Source organism: Rhinoderma darwinii, chromosome 6 (assembly GCF_050947455.1).
Source record: "Rhinoderma darwinii isolate aRhiDar2 chromosome 6, aRhiDar2.hap1, whole genome shotgun sequence".
Classification (NCBI taxonomy): Eukaryota; Metazoa; Chordata; class Amphibia; order Anura; family Rhinodermatidae; genus Rhinoderma; species Rhinoderma darwinii.
Genome location: NC_134692.1, coordinates 26,894,141 through 26,912,321, shown reverse-complemented (window position 1 = coordinate 26,912,321; position 18,181 = coordinate 26,894,141). Strand labels below are relative to the sequence as shown.

At 41.9% G+C, this 18,181-nt stretch overlaps 1 protein-coding gene across 1 annotated transcript in view; it reads left to right on the top strand.

Moving 5' to 3' along the window:
- Window positions 1-17,177, top strand: part of IFIH1 (interferon induced with helicase C domain 1) — a 54,045-nt gene extending 36,868 nt beyond the window's left edge. Inside the window, exons 11-16 of the mRNA XM_075829365.1 lie at window positions 4,356-4,612; window positions 5,448-5,597; window positions 6,211-6,372; window positions 9,105-9,295; window positions 14,839-14,932; window positions 16,612-17,177. Coding sequence (XP_075685480.1) covers window positions 4,356-4,612; window positions 5,448-5,597; window positions 6,211-6,372; window positions 9,105-9,295; window positions 14,839-14,932; window positions 16,612-16,788 — 1,031 coding nt within the window. The 3' untranslated portion in view covers window positions 16,789-17,177. The remainder of the gene's footprint in view (window positions 1-4,355; window positions 4,613-5,447; window positions 5,598-6,210; window positions 6,373-9,104; window positions 9,296-14,838; window positions 14,933-16,611) is intronic.
- Window positions 17,178-18,181: the final 1,004 nt, after the last annotated feature.

Sequence of the window (18,181 nt, the reverse complement as noted above, 5' to 3'; positions counted from 1 at the left end):
CCAGAAGTGACCCCATTTTGGAAATTACACCCCTCAAGGAATTCATTTATGGTTTTTGTTATCATTTTGACCGCACAGTTTTTTCACAGCACCTATTTGAATTGGGCTGTGAAATGAAAAAAATGATATTTTTTCCAATAAGATGTCATTTTTGATCAAAATTTCTTATTTTCACAGGGAACAACATACCCCATTTTGTTGCCCAATTTGTCCTGAGTGCGGCAATACCCCATTTGTGGTGATAAACTGCGGTTTGGGCCCATGGGAGGGCTCAGAAGGAAAGGAGCGCTATGTGTTTGTTGGAGTCCAGATTTTGCTGGATTGGTTTTCGGGTGCCATGTCGCATTTGCAGAGCCCCAGAGGTATCAAAGCAATGGAAACCCACCAGAAGTGACCCCATTTTGGAAACTACACCCCTCAAGGAATTCATTTATGGTTTTTGTTATCATTTTGACCGCACAGTTTTTTCACAGCACCTATTTGAATTGGGCTGTGAAATGAAAAAAATGATATTTTTTCCAATAAGATGTAATTTTTTATCAAAATTTCTTATTTTCACAAGGAACAACATACCCCATTTTGTTGCCCAATTTGTCCTTAGTGCGGCAATACCCCATTTGTTGTGATAAACTGCCGTTTGGGCCCATGGGAGGGCTCAGAAGGAAAGGACCACCATTTGGCCTACTGGAGCTTTTCTGGTGCTAAGTCATGTATGCAGAAGCCCCTGAGGTACCAGTAGAGTTGAAACCCCCGAGAAGTGACCCGATTTTAAAAACGACACCTCTTAAGACATTCATCTAGAGGTGTAGTGAGCATTTTGACCCCACAGGTACTGTGTAAAAGATAATGCGCAGCAGATGGTGCAGAGTGAGATTTGCAATTTTATATATATATATGGCATGTCAGTGTCCGATATAGTGTGCCCAGCATGCGCCACCGGAGATATACACCCCTTAAATTGTAATGTGGGTTCTCCTGGGTACGGCAATACCCTACATGTGGCTGTTATCAGCTGCCTGGGCATACGGCAGGGCTCAGAAGGGAAAGATGAGGGGGGTAAGCTGTGCGGAGTGCATCAGGGTAAATTAAAAATCAAGGGATGTATGATACATTTTAAAACAATCTTTTATACAGAGCCCTGGTTTTTCGGGACACGTGTCACATTGGTATATTGTGTTCTTCCTTATCCCCCTCTTATAGCAGACTCTGCACCTCTTTTGACTCTTTCCCTTTCCACCAGTTTGGGGAACTTCTCTTGGAAAGTGTTGCCCTGGTACGATGCGTGTGGCCTCGCTTCCAGAAGTACTGGGTGCCCCCGCTTCCTGGTCCCTAAAGATTAGATCTTGAAATTCCAGGAAAGTTCCCGTCTGGCCTACACATCGACGTAGCACGTACGCATTGTACAAAGTCATCTGTATGATGTGCCCGGCCAGCTTCTTATACCACACCGCATGGCGCTGTAGGGCTTCAGGACTTGATTTGACAAGTCCTTCCCTCCCATGTACCTATTGTAGTCCAGGATGCAGTCTGGTTTGGGGGTGGCCTTTCCTTCATATATCCTAAACCTGTAGGTATACCCGGATCCACTCTCGCGCAGCTTAGACATCTTCACGCCATACCTTGCCCTCTTACCCGGCAGGTACTGGCGGAATTGAACCCTCCCTTTAAAATGTACCAGGGACTCATCAATAGAAATACACTTCTCGGGGTGTATGCTGGGGAAAACCGGGCACTGAAACGGTCTAATAGGGGTCTCCGTTTATACAAACGGTCAAAACTGGGGTCATCTCGGGGTGGGCACGGCTCATTATCAGTATAATGTAAGAAGCGAAGTATTGCCTCATTTATTTATTTTTTTAGGTTCCAGTTCAGTTCTGAAGTTGCTTTGAGGGGCCCATATATTAGAAACCCCTATCAAATACCCCATTTTAGAAACTAGACCCCTCAAAGTATTCACAACAGCATTTAGAAAGTTTATGAACCCTTTAGGTGTTTCACAGAAATTTAGAGCAAAGTAGAGGTGAAATTTACTTTTCTTTTTTTGTCAGAAAATCCTCTTTATACCATTTTTTTTATAACACAATTGGATTTATCAGAGAAACGCAACTTAGTACGTATTGCCCAGATTCTGCAGTTTAGAGAAATATCCCACATGTGGCCCTCGGGCGGTAATGGACTGAAGCGCCGGCCTCCGAAGCAAAGGAGCACCTAGTGGATTTTGAGACCTCCTTTTTTATTAGGCACCATGTCCGGTTTGAAGAGGTCTTGTGGTGCCAAAACAGTGGAAAACCCCCAAAAGTGACCCCAATTTGGAAACTAGACCCCTTGAGGAATCCATTGTAGTTTTCATGGGGTGCATGCGGCTTTTTGATCAGTTTTTATTCTATTTTTAGTTGGCGTGGTGACTAAAAAACCGCAATTCTACTATTGTTTTTTTGTTCTATTTTTTTTACAGCGTTCACCGTGCGCTATAAATGACATATTCACTTTATTCTGCGGGGCGATACGATTACGGCGATACCAGATGTTTATAGTTTTTTTATGTCTTATGGCGTTTGCACAATAAAATACGTTTTGTAATAAATCATTTACTTTTTGTGTTACCTTATTCTAAGAGCCAGAACGTTTTTATTTTTCCTTCAAAAAAGCTGTGCGAGGACTTATTTTTTGCGTAACGAACTGTAGTTTTGATCAGTACCATTTTTAGGTACATGCGACTTTTTGATCTCTTTTTATTCCATTTTTTAGGCGGTCAAGTGACCAAACAATTGTTATTGTGGTACGGTTTATTATTTATTTTTTTTACGGCGTTCACCGCGCGGGATAAATAACGAAATAATTTTGTAGTTCAGGCCGTTACGGACGCGGCGATACCAATTATGTATAGTTTATTTGTTTATTTATTTATTTATTTTAATAATAAAGACTGACAAGGGAAAAAGGGGGATTTTTACTTTTATTACTTTTAAAACGTTTATTTTCTTATTTTTACACAACTTTTTTTTAACTTTTTTACTTTGTCCCATTAGGGGACTTGAGGGCAGGAGCCCCTGATCGCTATTCTAATACACTGCACTACATGCGTAGTGCAGTGTATTAGAACTGTCAGCTACTCACTGACAGCAAGCATAGTGGGTCCTGACTCTGTCAGGACCCACTAGGCTTCCGTCTATGGCATAGCCGGACGCCATTTTTTGGTGTCCGGTTGCCATAGTCACCATCGCCGGCCGCTATCGTGTAGCAGGCCGGCGATGGCGGATTAACCCCTAAGAAGCCGCGATCGCTATTGAACGCGGCTTCTGAGGGGTTAAATCTGCGGGGACCACCGCGATCGGTCCCGGCACATTGAGCAGTGATAGTCTGCTGTCGGAAACAGCAGCTATCACAGCTCATGCACGCGCCCCGCGCGAACGGCGCCGTGTTTACTCCATGACATACTATTATGTCATGGAGCGCGAACGATGCACTTACCATGACATAATAGTATGTCCTGGAGCGTTAAGGGGTTAATGTCAGATATCTTGTGGTGACATCACTTTAAGCGGTTCTTTAGTTCCGAGAAGACTCGACAGTCCATTGATTTCAATAGAAGCTGTGTAATGCCTTATTTCCTCTGTGATGACACTGCACGAGAATTGAACAATTGCTGCCATACACCGCCATATAAGCTGATTGCTAATGACGGCCATACACATTAGATGAACGTCCTACGAACCCGCCAATTTGGCAGGACCAGTCGACCATCTGATTTATATGGTGTTGTCACAACTTTCAATCTGGAGAGAAGGATCGGACTGTTGGATTTCAACATGCCCGAAACGTTTGTTTTTAAGGAGATAAGCCTCTGTCAATGGTTTACTCCCTTCTCCCTATTGAGAGCACAAGCAAATTCGGCCATATGTATAGGGGTCAGGAGCAATAGCTGTCGGCTGAACGAGCGTTCAGCTGACAGCTATCCAAAGTGTTTGGCCAGCTTAAAGAGGCTCTGTCACCAGATTTTGCAACCCCTATCTGCCCAGTTGTACTTTTGCAAGCCTCATTTGCATAAATACAAAAATGGTCATAACTTGGCCAAAAATGCTCGTTTTTTTAAAATAAAAACGTTACTGTAATCTACATTGCAGCGCCTATCTGCTGCAATAGCAGATAGGGGTTGCAAAATCTGGTGACAGAGCCTCTTTAAGGGTCCTGCCATCAGGACACTCTATGATCAGCTTATCGGTGGACAAATTTAACAAAATGTGGTTTTCAAAAGCGGATCACACCTTTTAACCCTATGGTTAAAAACTAATGATGTTGCAATTTAGACTATTCACATCTAGCAACTGATAAGTATTTATTGTATTTTTACTAAGAACACAAGAAAGAACTAAAGCAACTGGCTGAGAAAGAGGAGTATGAAAATGAGAAACTTACTAAACTAAGAAGATCCATAATGGAAGAGTTTACCAGGAATAGCGAAGCCAGAGGAATTGTATTTACCAAGACGCGCCAAAGTGCTGTTGCTCTGTGTCAGTGGATCGATGACAATGAGAAGTTCAAAGAAGTGGGCATTCGGGCAAATTACATTATTGGAGCAGGAGGCAACAGTGACTTTAAATCTATGACTCAGGTACAGATCCAGTATGGAGATATACAATCCATTTTCAGTGCCATGCACATGATAAGATATACCAACCATTTTTATTATAGTTCAGAGCATTGGTTGGCACTTTTACAATCATGAGTCCGGGAAAGCTGAGTGACAGCCCTTAAGTAAGCTGTAATGGCGGTCATATTTGTTTTCATCCGGCTTTTTCCAGGAAAAGATATAATTAAGAAAAGGCTACATTATTTAATATTAATAATAATAATTTAAAAAAAAACATAAAAGAAGATTACAACTTCAGTATCTATATATTTTAGTTATGTCTTTTGTTTTTAATGTAGATGTTCTTTAAAGTGAATGTTCACGCTTGAATTTTGTTCCATTAATGTAAATAGGTTCATATTCTGTGCTGGTTAATTTCTTATTATAAGTTCATAGTGGTCATATCTGATACAGAGCTTCAAATCCCCTGCATAGACATAGATTTAACAGATGACATTCCGGCTGCCTTCAGCCACCACTAGGAGGAGCTTAGGAGCTGGTTGTATACTGCTTATACGTTAATCACAATAAAAAAACTGTATGCAGTAAGCTCCCTCTAGGGGTGACTGGAAGCAGCCACAGGGTTACATTTGCAATCTATGTCTATGCAGGTGATTTAGGGCTCTGTATCAGAAAAATAAAGCTCTGACCTGGAAAAAAAATCTATTAGCTCAGAAATTTGGACCTAGAATCAGCATGGTAGACATTCACTTTTAATGTAACTTAAATTTTTTCAGCAATTGATAAGAATAATCTCCTAATCTCAGACTTTTAATTGATAACATACATAACAGAGCGTCATTGTTTTACTTTTTAGAATGAACAAAAGAAAGTGATTCATAAATTTAGCACTGGAGAAGTTAATCTGCTAATTGCAACAAGTGTGGCAGAGGAGGGTTTGGATATTAAGGAGTGCAACATAGTTATCCTATATGGTTTGATCACCAATGAAATAGCAATGATGCAGGTAATTGTTGGTTAATGCAAAAAGTATGTGTATAATGTACAAGTATATCTATATATACTGCTCTATCTATCTATCTCCGCTATCATGACCATAGTAATAAGTGTTTTATTTACCCATTATACAAGAAAAGAATTATAAATATAGATACCTTGATTTTCTAATTGAGTGATTTTATAGTTGTAAGGTCATGTGTTTATCCTATTATTGTGGTCATTGGTAGAAGTGCAATGTTTCTCAAACTTGAATTTATCATAATGTGCTATATTTAACACTGATAATTTATGTTATAAGGTTCTGTTCACATCTGCACTCGTATTTCCCTTTTTCTGTTCCGTCATAGGAACAAAATAACAAAATGCTGGATCAGTCTCATGACAGAGACCAACGGCGCCCGACGTATCCCATTGACTTTCATGGGCTTGTCAGGTTTCCGTCATTTTACCAGACAAAATAGCACTGCATGCTGCGCTATTTTGCTAGAAAATATGACAGAATCTGCAACGGACCCTCCAATACAGATGTGAACAGTCATAAATACAGGTTAGCTATAGCATTTCATTCTGTCATTAAATAATAATTATATACAATGTTTTGTTTTCCTTGTGACCACTAGGCCCGGGGTCGAGCCAGAGCTGAAGAAAGTGCTGTTGTATTGGTGGCTTCTATGTCATCCGGGGCTATTGATCATGATAGTGTTAATGATTACAAAGAAGAGTTGATGCATAAAGCTATCAAAAAGGTGCAGAAAATGGACCCCAACATTTTTGCTGAAAAGGTAATCCCGTTATTTCTAGAAGTCGTTATTATTAGTACACTATGTGGCCACAAGGACTGTATGCGGATACCTATTCCAATGATAAAGTTCAGTTGTTTCAGCCATACCTATTGCAAACAGTTTTATAATATCAAGCACACAGCCATGCAATCTCCACAGACGAACATTGCTAGTAGTATGGGTGGTACTGAAGAGCTCAGTGTTTTTACACGTGGCACTGACATAGTATACTACCTTTGCCACAAGTCAGTTCAAGAAATTTCTGATCTGCAAGATCTTCCCTGGAAGTGTCTAGGAGTATCAACACCTCAGACACGAAGACGTAGACCACACAGAGCGAGCTGAAAAATCGCCTCTTCTCTATTGTATTACTCACTATAGAGTACCAAGCTGCCCCAAACTGCATCGCGAGCATCATGAAACGGATTTTCATGGTCAGGCAGCTGCATACAAGCCTAAATGTTGGCTGGAATGGTGTAGAGCACGCCGCCTCGACACTCTGGAGCAGTGGAAACATGCTCCCTGGAGTGATGAATTACAATTTACTATGTGGGTTTAGTCCTTAGAGAACTGAAATCCCTTAGAGCAGATGTTGCCTTCTTACAAGAGAGACGCACCCAGACTCCACGGGCTCTTCACATTTTGCACAAGGGACATATCCTGTTGCATACTCTGCCTCCTCTGGCCATAAAAGTGCAGGGGTTGCCATCTTAATATCCTGCACATGCTCACTCCAGGTTCATGCTTCGTACCTGGATCCACAGGGAAGATATATTATTTTGGAGGGAACCCTATCTGGCCAACCTATCGTGCTCTGTAATGTTTACTCTCCTAACACATCCCAAACTGTCTTTCTACGCAAGGTCCTCTCCAAACTACATAACCTCGTTCGAGGGACATGGCTTCATTTTCAACGTCACTGGACAGGGTCTCTCTATCACACAACGACCCATCTCCCACCCTCACTGAACTCTCCACTCGCTTTAGGCAATTGATTAGAGAGCATCACCTTTAAGACCTGTGGCGAGTGGACCATCCAGGCAAAAAATCCTACACCTTCTTTTCACATACCCACAACACCGTCTGGGCTATTTTTTCGGTAACATTCCTACCCTTTGTCTCTCTATTCAGCAACCATTGATAATATATCCTGGTCGGATCACGCAGCGTAGCTCACATGCTGCGTTGCTTCCATAACTGCCATTCACTACTTTGAGAGTTACGGAAACAGTGCAGCTCAGCGAGCTACGCTGTTTACGTAACTCCCGACCATATAGCCAGGAAATGGCCAGGAGTAAGCGAGATCAGACCAAGCTAGAACGGGGCTTGCGGGACCCAGTTCTAGAGATAGGTGTGAGTCCCAGAGGTGGGACCTGCATCTATCTGACATTTATGACATATCCTGTGGATATTCCAAGTAAAATAGTCGAACAACAGCACACGTCTCCAGATGATCAAAGTGGTTTTATTGTCAAAATATCCACGACAGACAGGCAACGTTTCGACCCATAGTGAGTGTGAGGTCTTTGTTAAGCCTAACATTACATCTAAAAACATCATACTAAATAGGTGAATTCAAATGATCACATGGTACATTGCAGCCAGTGAGAATCGTGATCCCGGTCTCCCAGGTGAATCATACATTAGTCTTGATGACAACCAACAACTTGTTACATAATACAAAAAGTGTATAAATCCGACATACAATACATCTTCAATCCATAGTAAGTATTTAAGCCATCAATTATTAATCTTGGAGTAGAAAACGAAGAAGGGAAGTCCACCACACTCCAGGTTCCAGCTCCGATCTCAGGACGCCACCGCGCATGCTCCACAATCAGTGCATCGCAACGGCATAATCAAAACAGAAGTATTACAAAAATATTACAAAAACATCTCTTACTTAGTAAGAGATGTTTTTGTAATACTTCTGTTTTGATTATGCCGTTGCGATGCACTGATTGTGGAGCATGCGCGGTGGCGTCCTGAGATCGGAGCTGGAACCTGGAGTGTGGTGGACTTCCCTTCTTCGTTTTCTACTCCAAGATTAATAATTGATGGCTTAAATACTTACTATGGATTGAAGATGTATTGTATGTCGGATTTATACACTTTTTGTATTATGTAACAAGTTGTTGGTTGTCATCAAGACTAATGTATGATTCACCTGGGAGACCGGGATCACGATTCTCACTGGCTGCAATGTACCATGTGATCATTTGAATTCACCTATTTAGTATGATGTTTTTAGATGTAATGTTAGGCTTGACAAAGACCCCACACTCACTATGGGTCAAAACGTTGCCTGTCTGTCGTGGATGTTTTGACAATAAAACCACTTTGATCATCTGGAGACGTGTGCTGTTGTTCGACTATTTTACTTGGAATTCTACAAAATGCCGGAGTGGGTTTGCCCGGCTTGACAGCGTGCACCGCACCAGACTCGGGATTTGTGCTGCTTCAAAACCTTCCATTTTGCTTCATATCCTGTGGATATGTCTGTCATAAATGTATTTCTTGGTAAAACCCCTTTTACCCCATCCAACAACTTTAGAATGAATTGGAGCACCGATTGTGAAACAGTTCTTTTCTTCCAACATCACTGCTTGACCTCACAAATTCTCTTTTGACTGAATGAGCACAAATTCCCATGGACACTCCGAATTCTTGTGGAAAGGTTTCAGTCATATGTCCACATATGGCTTAACATTATTATTTTTTATTTTTTTCAGATTCAAGAATTTCAAAAACAAAGCATTGTTGAAAAAAAAGTAAAGAAGAAGAAGGACTTGCTGAAAGTGTACCAGGAGAACCCTTCCAAATTGACCTTCTGGTGTAGAAAGTGTCAGAGTCTGGCTTGTTCTGGAAATGACATTCGTGTGATAGAAAACATGCATCACGTTGTTCCCGACCCAAAGTTCAAGTACGTTTTTTTATTATCAGCTGTTTGGTAATTCTGATTGTTATCAGCTATTGTGATATACAATACCTTGTTCTTGCTTATAGTAAAGTCTACTTACTTTGTTAAATATTCATTTTGCAATTCCTGAGACCAGCAGCCAAGTTTTGTTTCTAACTGGCTTCTATGTCAGAAAGTGTCTTGTTTCATTAGTGCTTAGTAGTTTGTGAATTAAACAGACTGTAGCATCATTCATTACATGAGGAGAGGCTGTACTATCTGTGCTTACATCATTCATAGGAATACAGTTTTATCTGTGCTTACATTATTGACAGGGGGAGACAGGGAGACATTACTATCTGTGCTTACATCAATCATTTACAGGGAGAGATAGGAAGGCAGTACTATCTGGGCTTACATCATTTACAGGGAGAGATAGGAAGGCAGTAATATCTGGGCTTACATCATTTGCAGGGAGAGCCGGGAGGACATTACTATCTGTTCTTACATCATTAACAGTGCGAGACAGGGAGACATTACTATCCAGGGGCGTAGCTAAAGGCTCATGGGCCCAAGTGCAAAATTTTAGCTTGCGCTCCCACTGCGTGCAACTTCTCTTTAGACAGCCCGTCCGTAACTTTTATCTGCATCACTGGGTATCTTAAGTGACCCAGCGATGCAGCACTAGCAGCAAGCACTAGCAGCAAGGGGCATTGCTAGAGTCTTTAAAGGCTTTGCCCCCCACAAAAAAATATATATACATCGGAGCTAGCATATCTATATGACATACTTTAATAACACGGCAGGCTTAGATTCAGCGGCTCAGCTCTATGTATGAATGTATACATAAATAATGTAGTCACTAAATAACAGTTAGATACCAGTTCTACATAGCGAAAAGTGATTACAGTTACATCCAGTGACTCACAGGTGACGTCTAGCTGTTTACTTTCCCTTTACTTCTCTGGGCCAGACCGCCAAGATGTATTTTTCCAGCCCCGACTCCCCTGCACACAAACTTTTCATCCTGCTGCTACCTCCAATGCCCCTATGAGTGCCTCCTACAAAGAAATGGTGCCCCTCTTTGTGCCCCACATACTTATTCCCCTTTTGTGTCACACGGTAAGTGCCCTCAATTGTGCCCACACATAGTAATAATACCCTCTTTGTCCTGCCGCAAAGGGATAGATGCCATCTATGTGCTCCTACACAGTACAAATTTCCCCCTGGGTAGTTGATTATTTTATTAATTGCAAGCTATTCAAGAAAATGCTTTTGATACTAAATAATGTCTAATAAGCCTGTAGGGCAGCCTGTTTTATTTCTAGCTTAACATGAATATGTCCTCCAGCAGTGCTTCATATACACTGACACCTTGAACGTCCTGGTCCTCTGCAGTTGCCCTCCTGAGCAGAGCTGGGTCACATACTCTAGTCAGTGCTTGTCAGAAGTCGTCCTGTAATGTGCCATTTAATGACCCTCTACAACTTCTAGCCCTTTTATCAGTATCTTGTCCCTACCTTGCCTAGAGCTGTAAACAGGGGCGTAGCTAAAGGCTCATGGGCCCAGATGCAAAGGTTCTTCTTGGGCCCCCCCAAACTTCTCATGGCCGATGACCCGCAGATTTCAGCTACATCACTGGGTCTCCTAAGTGAACCAACGATGCAGCACTAGCAGCCAGGGGCGTCACTAAGGTCTTGAAACGCCAGGGGAAATAGTCCCAGTATGTGTCGCCCACAAAAAAATGTTTATGTGTATATAGTAGACCGCATATCTATAGCACTATGACCCTATAGCTATGGATAGGATTAGATATAGTGGCTCAGCAGACAGTATCACACATGATGGGATTAGAAACAGTGGCTCAGCACCCAGTATCACACATGATAGGATTTGATACGTTGGCTCAGCAGACCGTATCACACATGATGGGATTAGATACAGTGGCTCAGCAGACAGTATCACACATGATAGGATTAGATACCGTGGCTCAGCAGACAGTATCACACATGATAGGATTAGATATAGGGCCCAGCAGACAGTATCACACATGATGGGATTAGATACAGTGGCTCAGCAGACAGTATCACACATGATAGAATTAGATACAGTGGCTCAGCTCGCTGACATTGCGGCTCCAGCGCTGGACCCAGGAACGGTAAGAATAATAATTGTTTTGCTTTTTTATGTGTTACTAATTTTTTTTGTGTTTTACAAGTTTGGTTGTTGGACTACTTTGGACTCGAGGACTACTTTGATAACAGCGTTTTTTTAATTCTCATTAAAACGGTTAATGAGGATTGTGTGTGGGATTTTTATTTCAATAAAATATTTTTTTTATGTCTTTGTATTTTTCTAAACTTTATTAATACCACCTTAGTAATGGCCGCTGGCTGATTGACAACATCCATTACTATGGCGGAGTTTAATGCTAGGCATGAAGAGGCTAACACTAACCCCCATTATTACCACGGTACCCACCGCCACCAGAGGTATCGGGAAGTGATGGTTGGGCACTGGGCCGGCCGCAGGCTGGTATTATTAGGCTGGGAAAGCCCAAAAACAGTGGCCCTTCCCACCCTGGTAATGCTAGCCTGCTGCTGCTATGTTGTATCTGGCTGGTTATAAAATGGTGGAACCCCACATCGTTCTTTCCAATTATTATAAATTTTTATTAAATGACGTGTGGTAACCCCCATTTTTCATAACCAGTCAGATACAACACCGCAGCAGGCTAGAATTACCAGGATGAGAAGGGCCACTGTGTTTGGCCTTTCCCAGCCTAATACCAGCCTGCGGCCGCCCCAGTGCCCGACCATCATTACAGATGGTCGAGTACTGGATCGTACCAGGCTCTTCCCGGCACCCCTGGTGGAGGTGGCTACCGCTGTAATAATTGGGGTTAGTGTTAGCCTCTGCATCGGCTGACACGAAGCCCCGCCTTAGTAATGGACGCCGTCAATCAGCCAGCAGCCCTTACTAAGGCGGTAGTAATAAAGTTTCAAAAAAATACAAAGACATAGAAAAAAACAGGTTTATTGAAATAAAAAACCACACACAACCCTCGTTAACCAATTTATTGATAATAAAAAAAAGTCAACATCGAAGTAGTCCTCGAATCCGACGTATTCCAACGACTGAACCTGTAAAAAAGCACAAACACACAAAAAAAACATTAGTAAGAGCCTGTTCACATCACCGCTGCCCTTCCGTCTGAGGTTTCCATCAGGTAACCCCTCAACGGAAAGGCAAACTGAAACCTCAGCTTCCATTTCCCTTGCCATTGATCTCTGTTGTTTTGACGGAATTAATAGCGCAGTCGACTATTGGTTGCGTCAAAAACAACGGAACCCTCTCACAATGGTGACAAACGGAAAGCTTTAGCAATGTTTCCGTTACCATGGAGATCAATGGCGAGGGAAAACGGAAGCTGAGGTTTCAGTTTGCCGTTCCATTGAGGGGTTACCCGACAGAACCCCTCAACGGAAGGGCAACGGTGATGTGAACACAGCCTTACACATATGGTAGGCTTAGATACAGGGCCCATGTGCAGGTGTGATACTGTTTGTTGGACCCTGTATCTAAGCCTAAGGTAGGCTTAGACACCGGGTCCAGCAGACTTTAATCTTATACAGTATAAGCTGGGGCCCTGTATCGAAGCCTACCACAAGGGGTTGTCCAGACACTAAACTTTGATGGCCTATCCTGCCAAAGACAGTGTCTCCCATAACCGTGCCAAAGACCGTGTCTCCCATAACCGTGCCAAAGACCGTGTCTCCCATAACCGTGCCAAAGACCGTGTCTCCCATAACCGTGCCAAAGACCGTGTCTCCCATAACAGTGCCAAAGACAGTGTCTCCCATGACAGTGTCAAAGACACAGTTCCTCCCATAAGGGTATGTGCACACGGTAGCAGGCTTTTACGTCTGAAAAGACAGACTGTTTTCAGGAGAAAACAGCTGCCTCGTTTCAGACGTAAATGCTCCTCCTCGCATTTTGCGAGGCTTCTCTGACAGCCGTAAATTTTGAGCTGCGCTTCATTGAGTTCAATGAAGAACGGCTCAAATTATGTCTGAAAAGTGTCCTGCACTTCTTTTGACGAGGCTGTATTTTTACGTGTCGTCGTTTGACAGCTGTCAAACGACGACGCGTAAATGACAGGTTGTCTGCACAGTACGTCGGCAAACCCATTCAAATGAATGGGCAGTTGTTTGCCGACGTATTGTAGCCCTATTTTCAGACGTAAACCGAGGCATTATACGCCTTGTTTACGTCTGAAAATAGGTCGTGTGAACCCAGCCTCACAGTGCCAAAGACCGTGTCTCCCATTACCGTGCCAAAGACACAGTGCCTCTCATAAGGGTATGTTCACACGCTAGCTGTCATTTACGGCTGAAATGACAGCCTGTTTTCAGAAGAAAACAGCTGCGTCGTTTCAGCCGTAAATGCTCCTCTTCGTAATATACGAGGCGTCTGTGACGCTCGTATATCTTGAGCTGCTCTTCATTGAGTTCAATGAAGAACAGCTCAAATTACGTCGCAAAGAAGTGCCCTGCACTTCTTTGCCGAGGCAGTCAATTTCCGCGTCGTCGTTTGACAGCCGTCAAACGACGACGCGTAAATTACAGGTCGTTTGCACAATACGTCGGCAAACCCATTCAAATGAATGAGCAGATGTTTGCCGACGTATTGTAGCCCTATTTTCAGGCGTAAAACAAGGCATAATACGCCTCGTTTACGCCTGAAAATAGGTCGTGTGAACCCAGCCTTACAGTGCCAAAGACAGTGTCTCCCATGACAGTGCCAAAGACACAGTTCCTCCCATAATACTGCTAAAGACAGTGTCTCCCATAACAGTGCCAGAAACACAGTGCCTCCCATAACAGTGCCAAAGACCTTGTCTCCCATAACTGTGCGAAAGACAGTGTCTCCCATAACAGTGAAGGCCACATAGTGTCTTCCCATAACAGTGCCAGACACACTGTGCCTCCCAGAATAATACAGGCTACATCGGGTGCCCACATAACAGTGCAGTCCACTGTGTACCCCCCATAACAGTGGTACCCCACAGCGCCCCACCATGACAGTGCCAGCCACACAGTGCACCATTAGCACTTGCTTATATTACCACTCTTCTCCCTGACATGCATGAAATATGTGAGCAGCGAGTACACGGCGCTCAAATTTATTTTACAAGACCTGCGCTGATATCTATGGTCCGTGCAGGGAAGAGAGAACTGCGTTGCGGTCTAATGACAGCACTCCATTCTCTGCTTTAGAAGGATTCAGTTGTTTTTTGACAGCTGTGTGTTTCTAAACCATGAATACACAGACAAACATTTCTGTCTACGGGTGGTTGGGGGTGCACAGAGTTGCATTGCGGGCCGCAGGTTGTGCACCTCTGACAGAGAAAGCTTCACTTCAGTGGCTGCACAATTGTTCCTGTAGATGTTTACAACTGAAGGCTTAAACCCTACCATGGTCATCAAAGGGATAAAAGTGACAAGAAAATATTAATCCATTCTTTAACTTGGCAGCATAGGAATCATATGTTATTTTTCTTTCAGAAAATGCTACAAAAAAGGAGAAAATAAAACTCTTCAGGAAAAGTTTGCAGATTACCAAACAAATGGCGAAATAATTTGCAATACTTGTGGTCGAGTAAGTGCAGCTGCAGTATTTCTGTTTTTAAGGATGTTTGATGATCATTACTATTAATCATATTAAGATTTCCAACAGGGGCCTAACATTATGTGGTAGTCTAGACAAAAGATTTTCCCATGGAACTTAAAGTGAATGTGCATCTTTGACAGTCTACATATAAAATGAATCTACATAAAAAGTTGAGTAATTTTGTAAATAAATTACATTACTGATTTTGTACTAATCTAGAATTACAGCCCTTATTATCATCATCCAGAGCTGAAATCTCCAAGCATTTCTTTCTGGGTGTCATCTTTACACCAGGCAATGTACAGTAATCAGATGTCTTAAAAACGAACGATTTACCTGCATTATAGGAGCTCAGCAAAGCTAGGGTGTGCCTGGCAACAAATTTGTCAACTGTTTCAGCAGAATTGTGAATGCAGCTCTAGACTATGATACAAGCTGTAACTATGGATCAGTAGGAGAAAATGTAATGTACTTACAAAATTACTCAACTCTTTATGTAGATTGTATCTGTATATAAATTGTAAAATAGTGTTAAATTAGGGACATATCCTTTACGCTGTAATTGGGTAAATCTGATTTAAAGGCTATGTACACCTTTTGGAAACTTTCTTTTAAAAAAAAATAAAAATGTGTGATTGGTGCAACTTTGTAATTACATTTTATAATAAAATATTTTTACTTTTTAAGATACAGCTGCTTTGTATACTGTATACAGAGCAGCTGTATCTTGCGCTCAATCCTGTATCCGTCAGGTCAGCAATACTGACGGGTTCAGTGTCAGCGGGTCTTGCTTGTCTCTGACACACAGGATCTACTTGTTAGGGCAGGTTCAGACGTGGCGGAATTGCTGTGTACAGTCCGCAGTGGAATTCTCCAGCTGCCGTTTTTTACATTTGTTTCAATACATTTTTAGTCAAGTTAGTTCAGACGTGGCAGAAAACTCCGCTGCAGACCATAGGCTGCGGTGCAGAATTTTCCCTCCGCAGCATGCACTGACTGTTGTGGAGGAGAAGCGGAATTTCACTGTGGATTTCAGCCTTTGCAATGCAAAAACTGAAATCTGTGACAAGTCCGCTGTGTTTTCTGCAACCTCTGAATGTTGGTGCAGATTCATTGCTTAATTGGCCCAAATCTGCACCAACATTTGCGGCGGAAAATCTTTGCCACGTATGAACGTGCCCTTATCGATCACATATAAGTTATGAATGTAGAGGTGATCGATAACAGCTTGATCCTGCGTGTCACAGACAAGCAAGATCTGCTGACACTGAACCCATCGTTCCCGCTGACCTGACGGATTCAGCTTTCAGCACTAGATACAGCTGCTCTGTATACAGGATACAAAGCAGCTGTATCTCAAAAAGTAAAAATAATTTTGAAAAAAATGTAATTACAAAGCTGCACCAATCACACTGATATTTTTATTTAAAAAACAAACAACATTTTCAACATTTCTTCCATGCACCTATTACAATTAGGGCTCCTATAGTTTGCAAATCTGAATGTCTGTGTGCCAAATCCATGCCAATAGTTCATACTCAATTGATAGACTGTATTCTTGTGATTATTAGCTCTGCCCAAACAAAATGGCTTTTTGTGTGAGTCACATACATACTTTTTGTTCATTGCTTTTTTTTCTTAATGTTCTTATTATTTTTATTCTGCAGACATGGGGAACTATAATGGTACACAAAGGCAATGAGCTTCCCTGCCTGAAAATCTGCAACTTTGTCATCAAATATGCGGATGAAAAGATGACCAAAGACACTTTTGATGCTTGGAGAGATCTCAGAATAAAGTTTCCACCATATAGCAATCTATCGGATGACAGCGATGATGACTAAATTAAATACTTTGCTGAAACACAAGACTACTTCTCTCTTGCTGAATGGGAGGAGGGAACTTGTTCTATCAAGAGTCACATGAATATACGGGTATAGGGTGACATCAGTAAGACCAGCTGTGATAAACTGTGTTCTTGCTTTATCCAGTAAATTATTGAAATTATCATTTACGAATTGATTTATATATTTTTTTTTTTACATTACGAGTGGAGCAGTAGGAACGTCTGCTGACTTTATATCAATATTTCCCTAATTTTATCATAACTGTCTACAGCCATGTTCATTTCTGCCTTCGGAGCGGAGCCTCTGTCAGCACTTTTCGTTTCAATAGTTTTTATTAAGATTTTACAGATTAAGTTTACAAATTAATAAACAAACAAAGAAATGTGCATTATCTTGAATCAGCATATATCGAGACAGGTCAAGTATCTGTTGCCATCTTATGTCTTGGTCACTGGTATGTAGTATTCCGACCTTTATAGGCATTTTCAGAAGATGCCAAATGAGCACATAAACAGCAGAACAAAAAGAACCAATACAAGGTTAATCCCACATCTGCTTACACATTACTTGCATTAAGACAGTATATAGATCTTTACATAGAGATAATGGACAGGTAATCATGTGGAAATACAGTAAGAACTTTGGGTCCACACACTCCATCTGTTAGCGAATGTACCCGAGGTGAAATTCCCATATGCAATAATCATCTCATATACATAAGACATGTTGATCAGCGCAACCAGCTCAGGTAGGGGTGGGGTTCTGGGGGTTTTCCAATATCGGGTTAGGACCAATTTAGCCATGGCCAATATTTTACATATTAAGATCCGAGATTGTGGAGGAATCTCGTCCATCTGAAGGAAAAGTAATGCTACCTGTGGTGACATGGGGATCCGAATCCCAAGTAGTTCTCTTAGGAGGTCGAAAACCCCCTTCCAGTAGCTACCAATAATAGGGCACTCCCATAAGACCTGAATTAGCGTACCCTTAGACGCACAGTTTCTCCAACATTGGGCAGTAGTATGAGGGAACATTTGTTGGAGACGGTCTGGTGTGTAGTACCACCGTAGGGCAGTTTTGATCGCAGCTTCTGCCTGGGACGAACATGATAAGGAGACATGCATGAGTTTAAAAGCCTTGAGCCATTCTTTGTCTGTAAAGCTAGTCCCTAGATCCCATTCCCACATTTTAATAGGATATGTTTTTACAAAGGTGGCTTGAGTGTCAATTAGCTCATAAATATACTTAAGGCCCTTGAGTCTCTTGTTCATCCATCCCACTAATTTAAGGTTGCACACTGAATCCAGATTGCTGTATCTAGTCATAAAATGTCGAATTTGAAAGTATTTATATAGATCCCTTGCAGGCACTGAGTATTTGGATCTTAGAC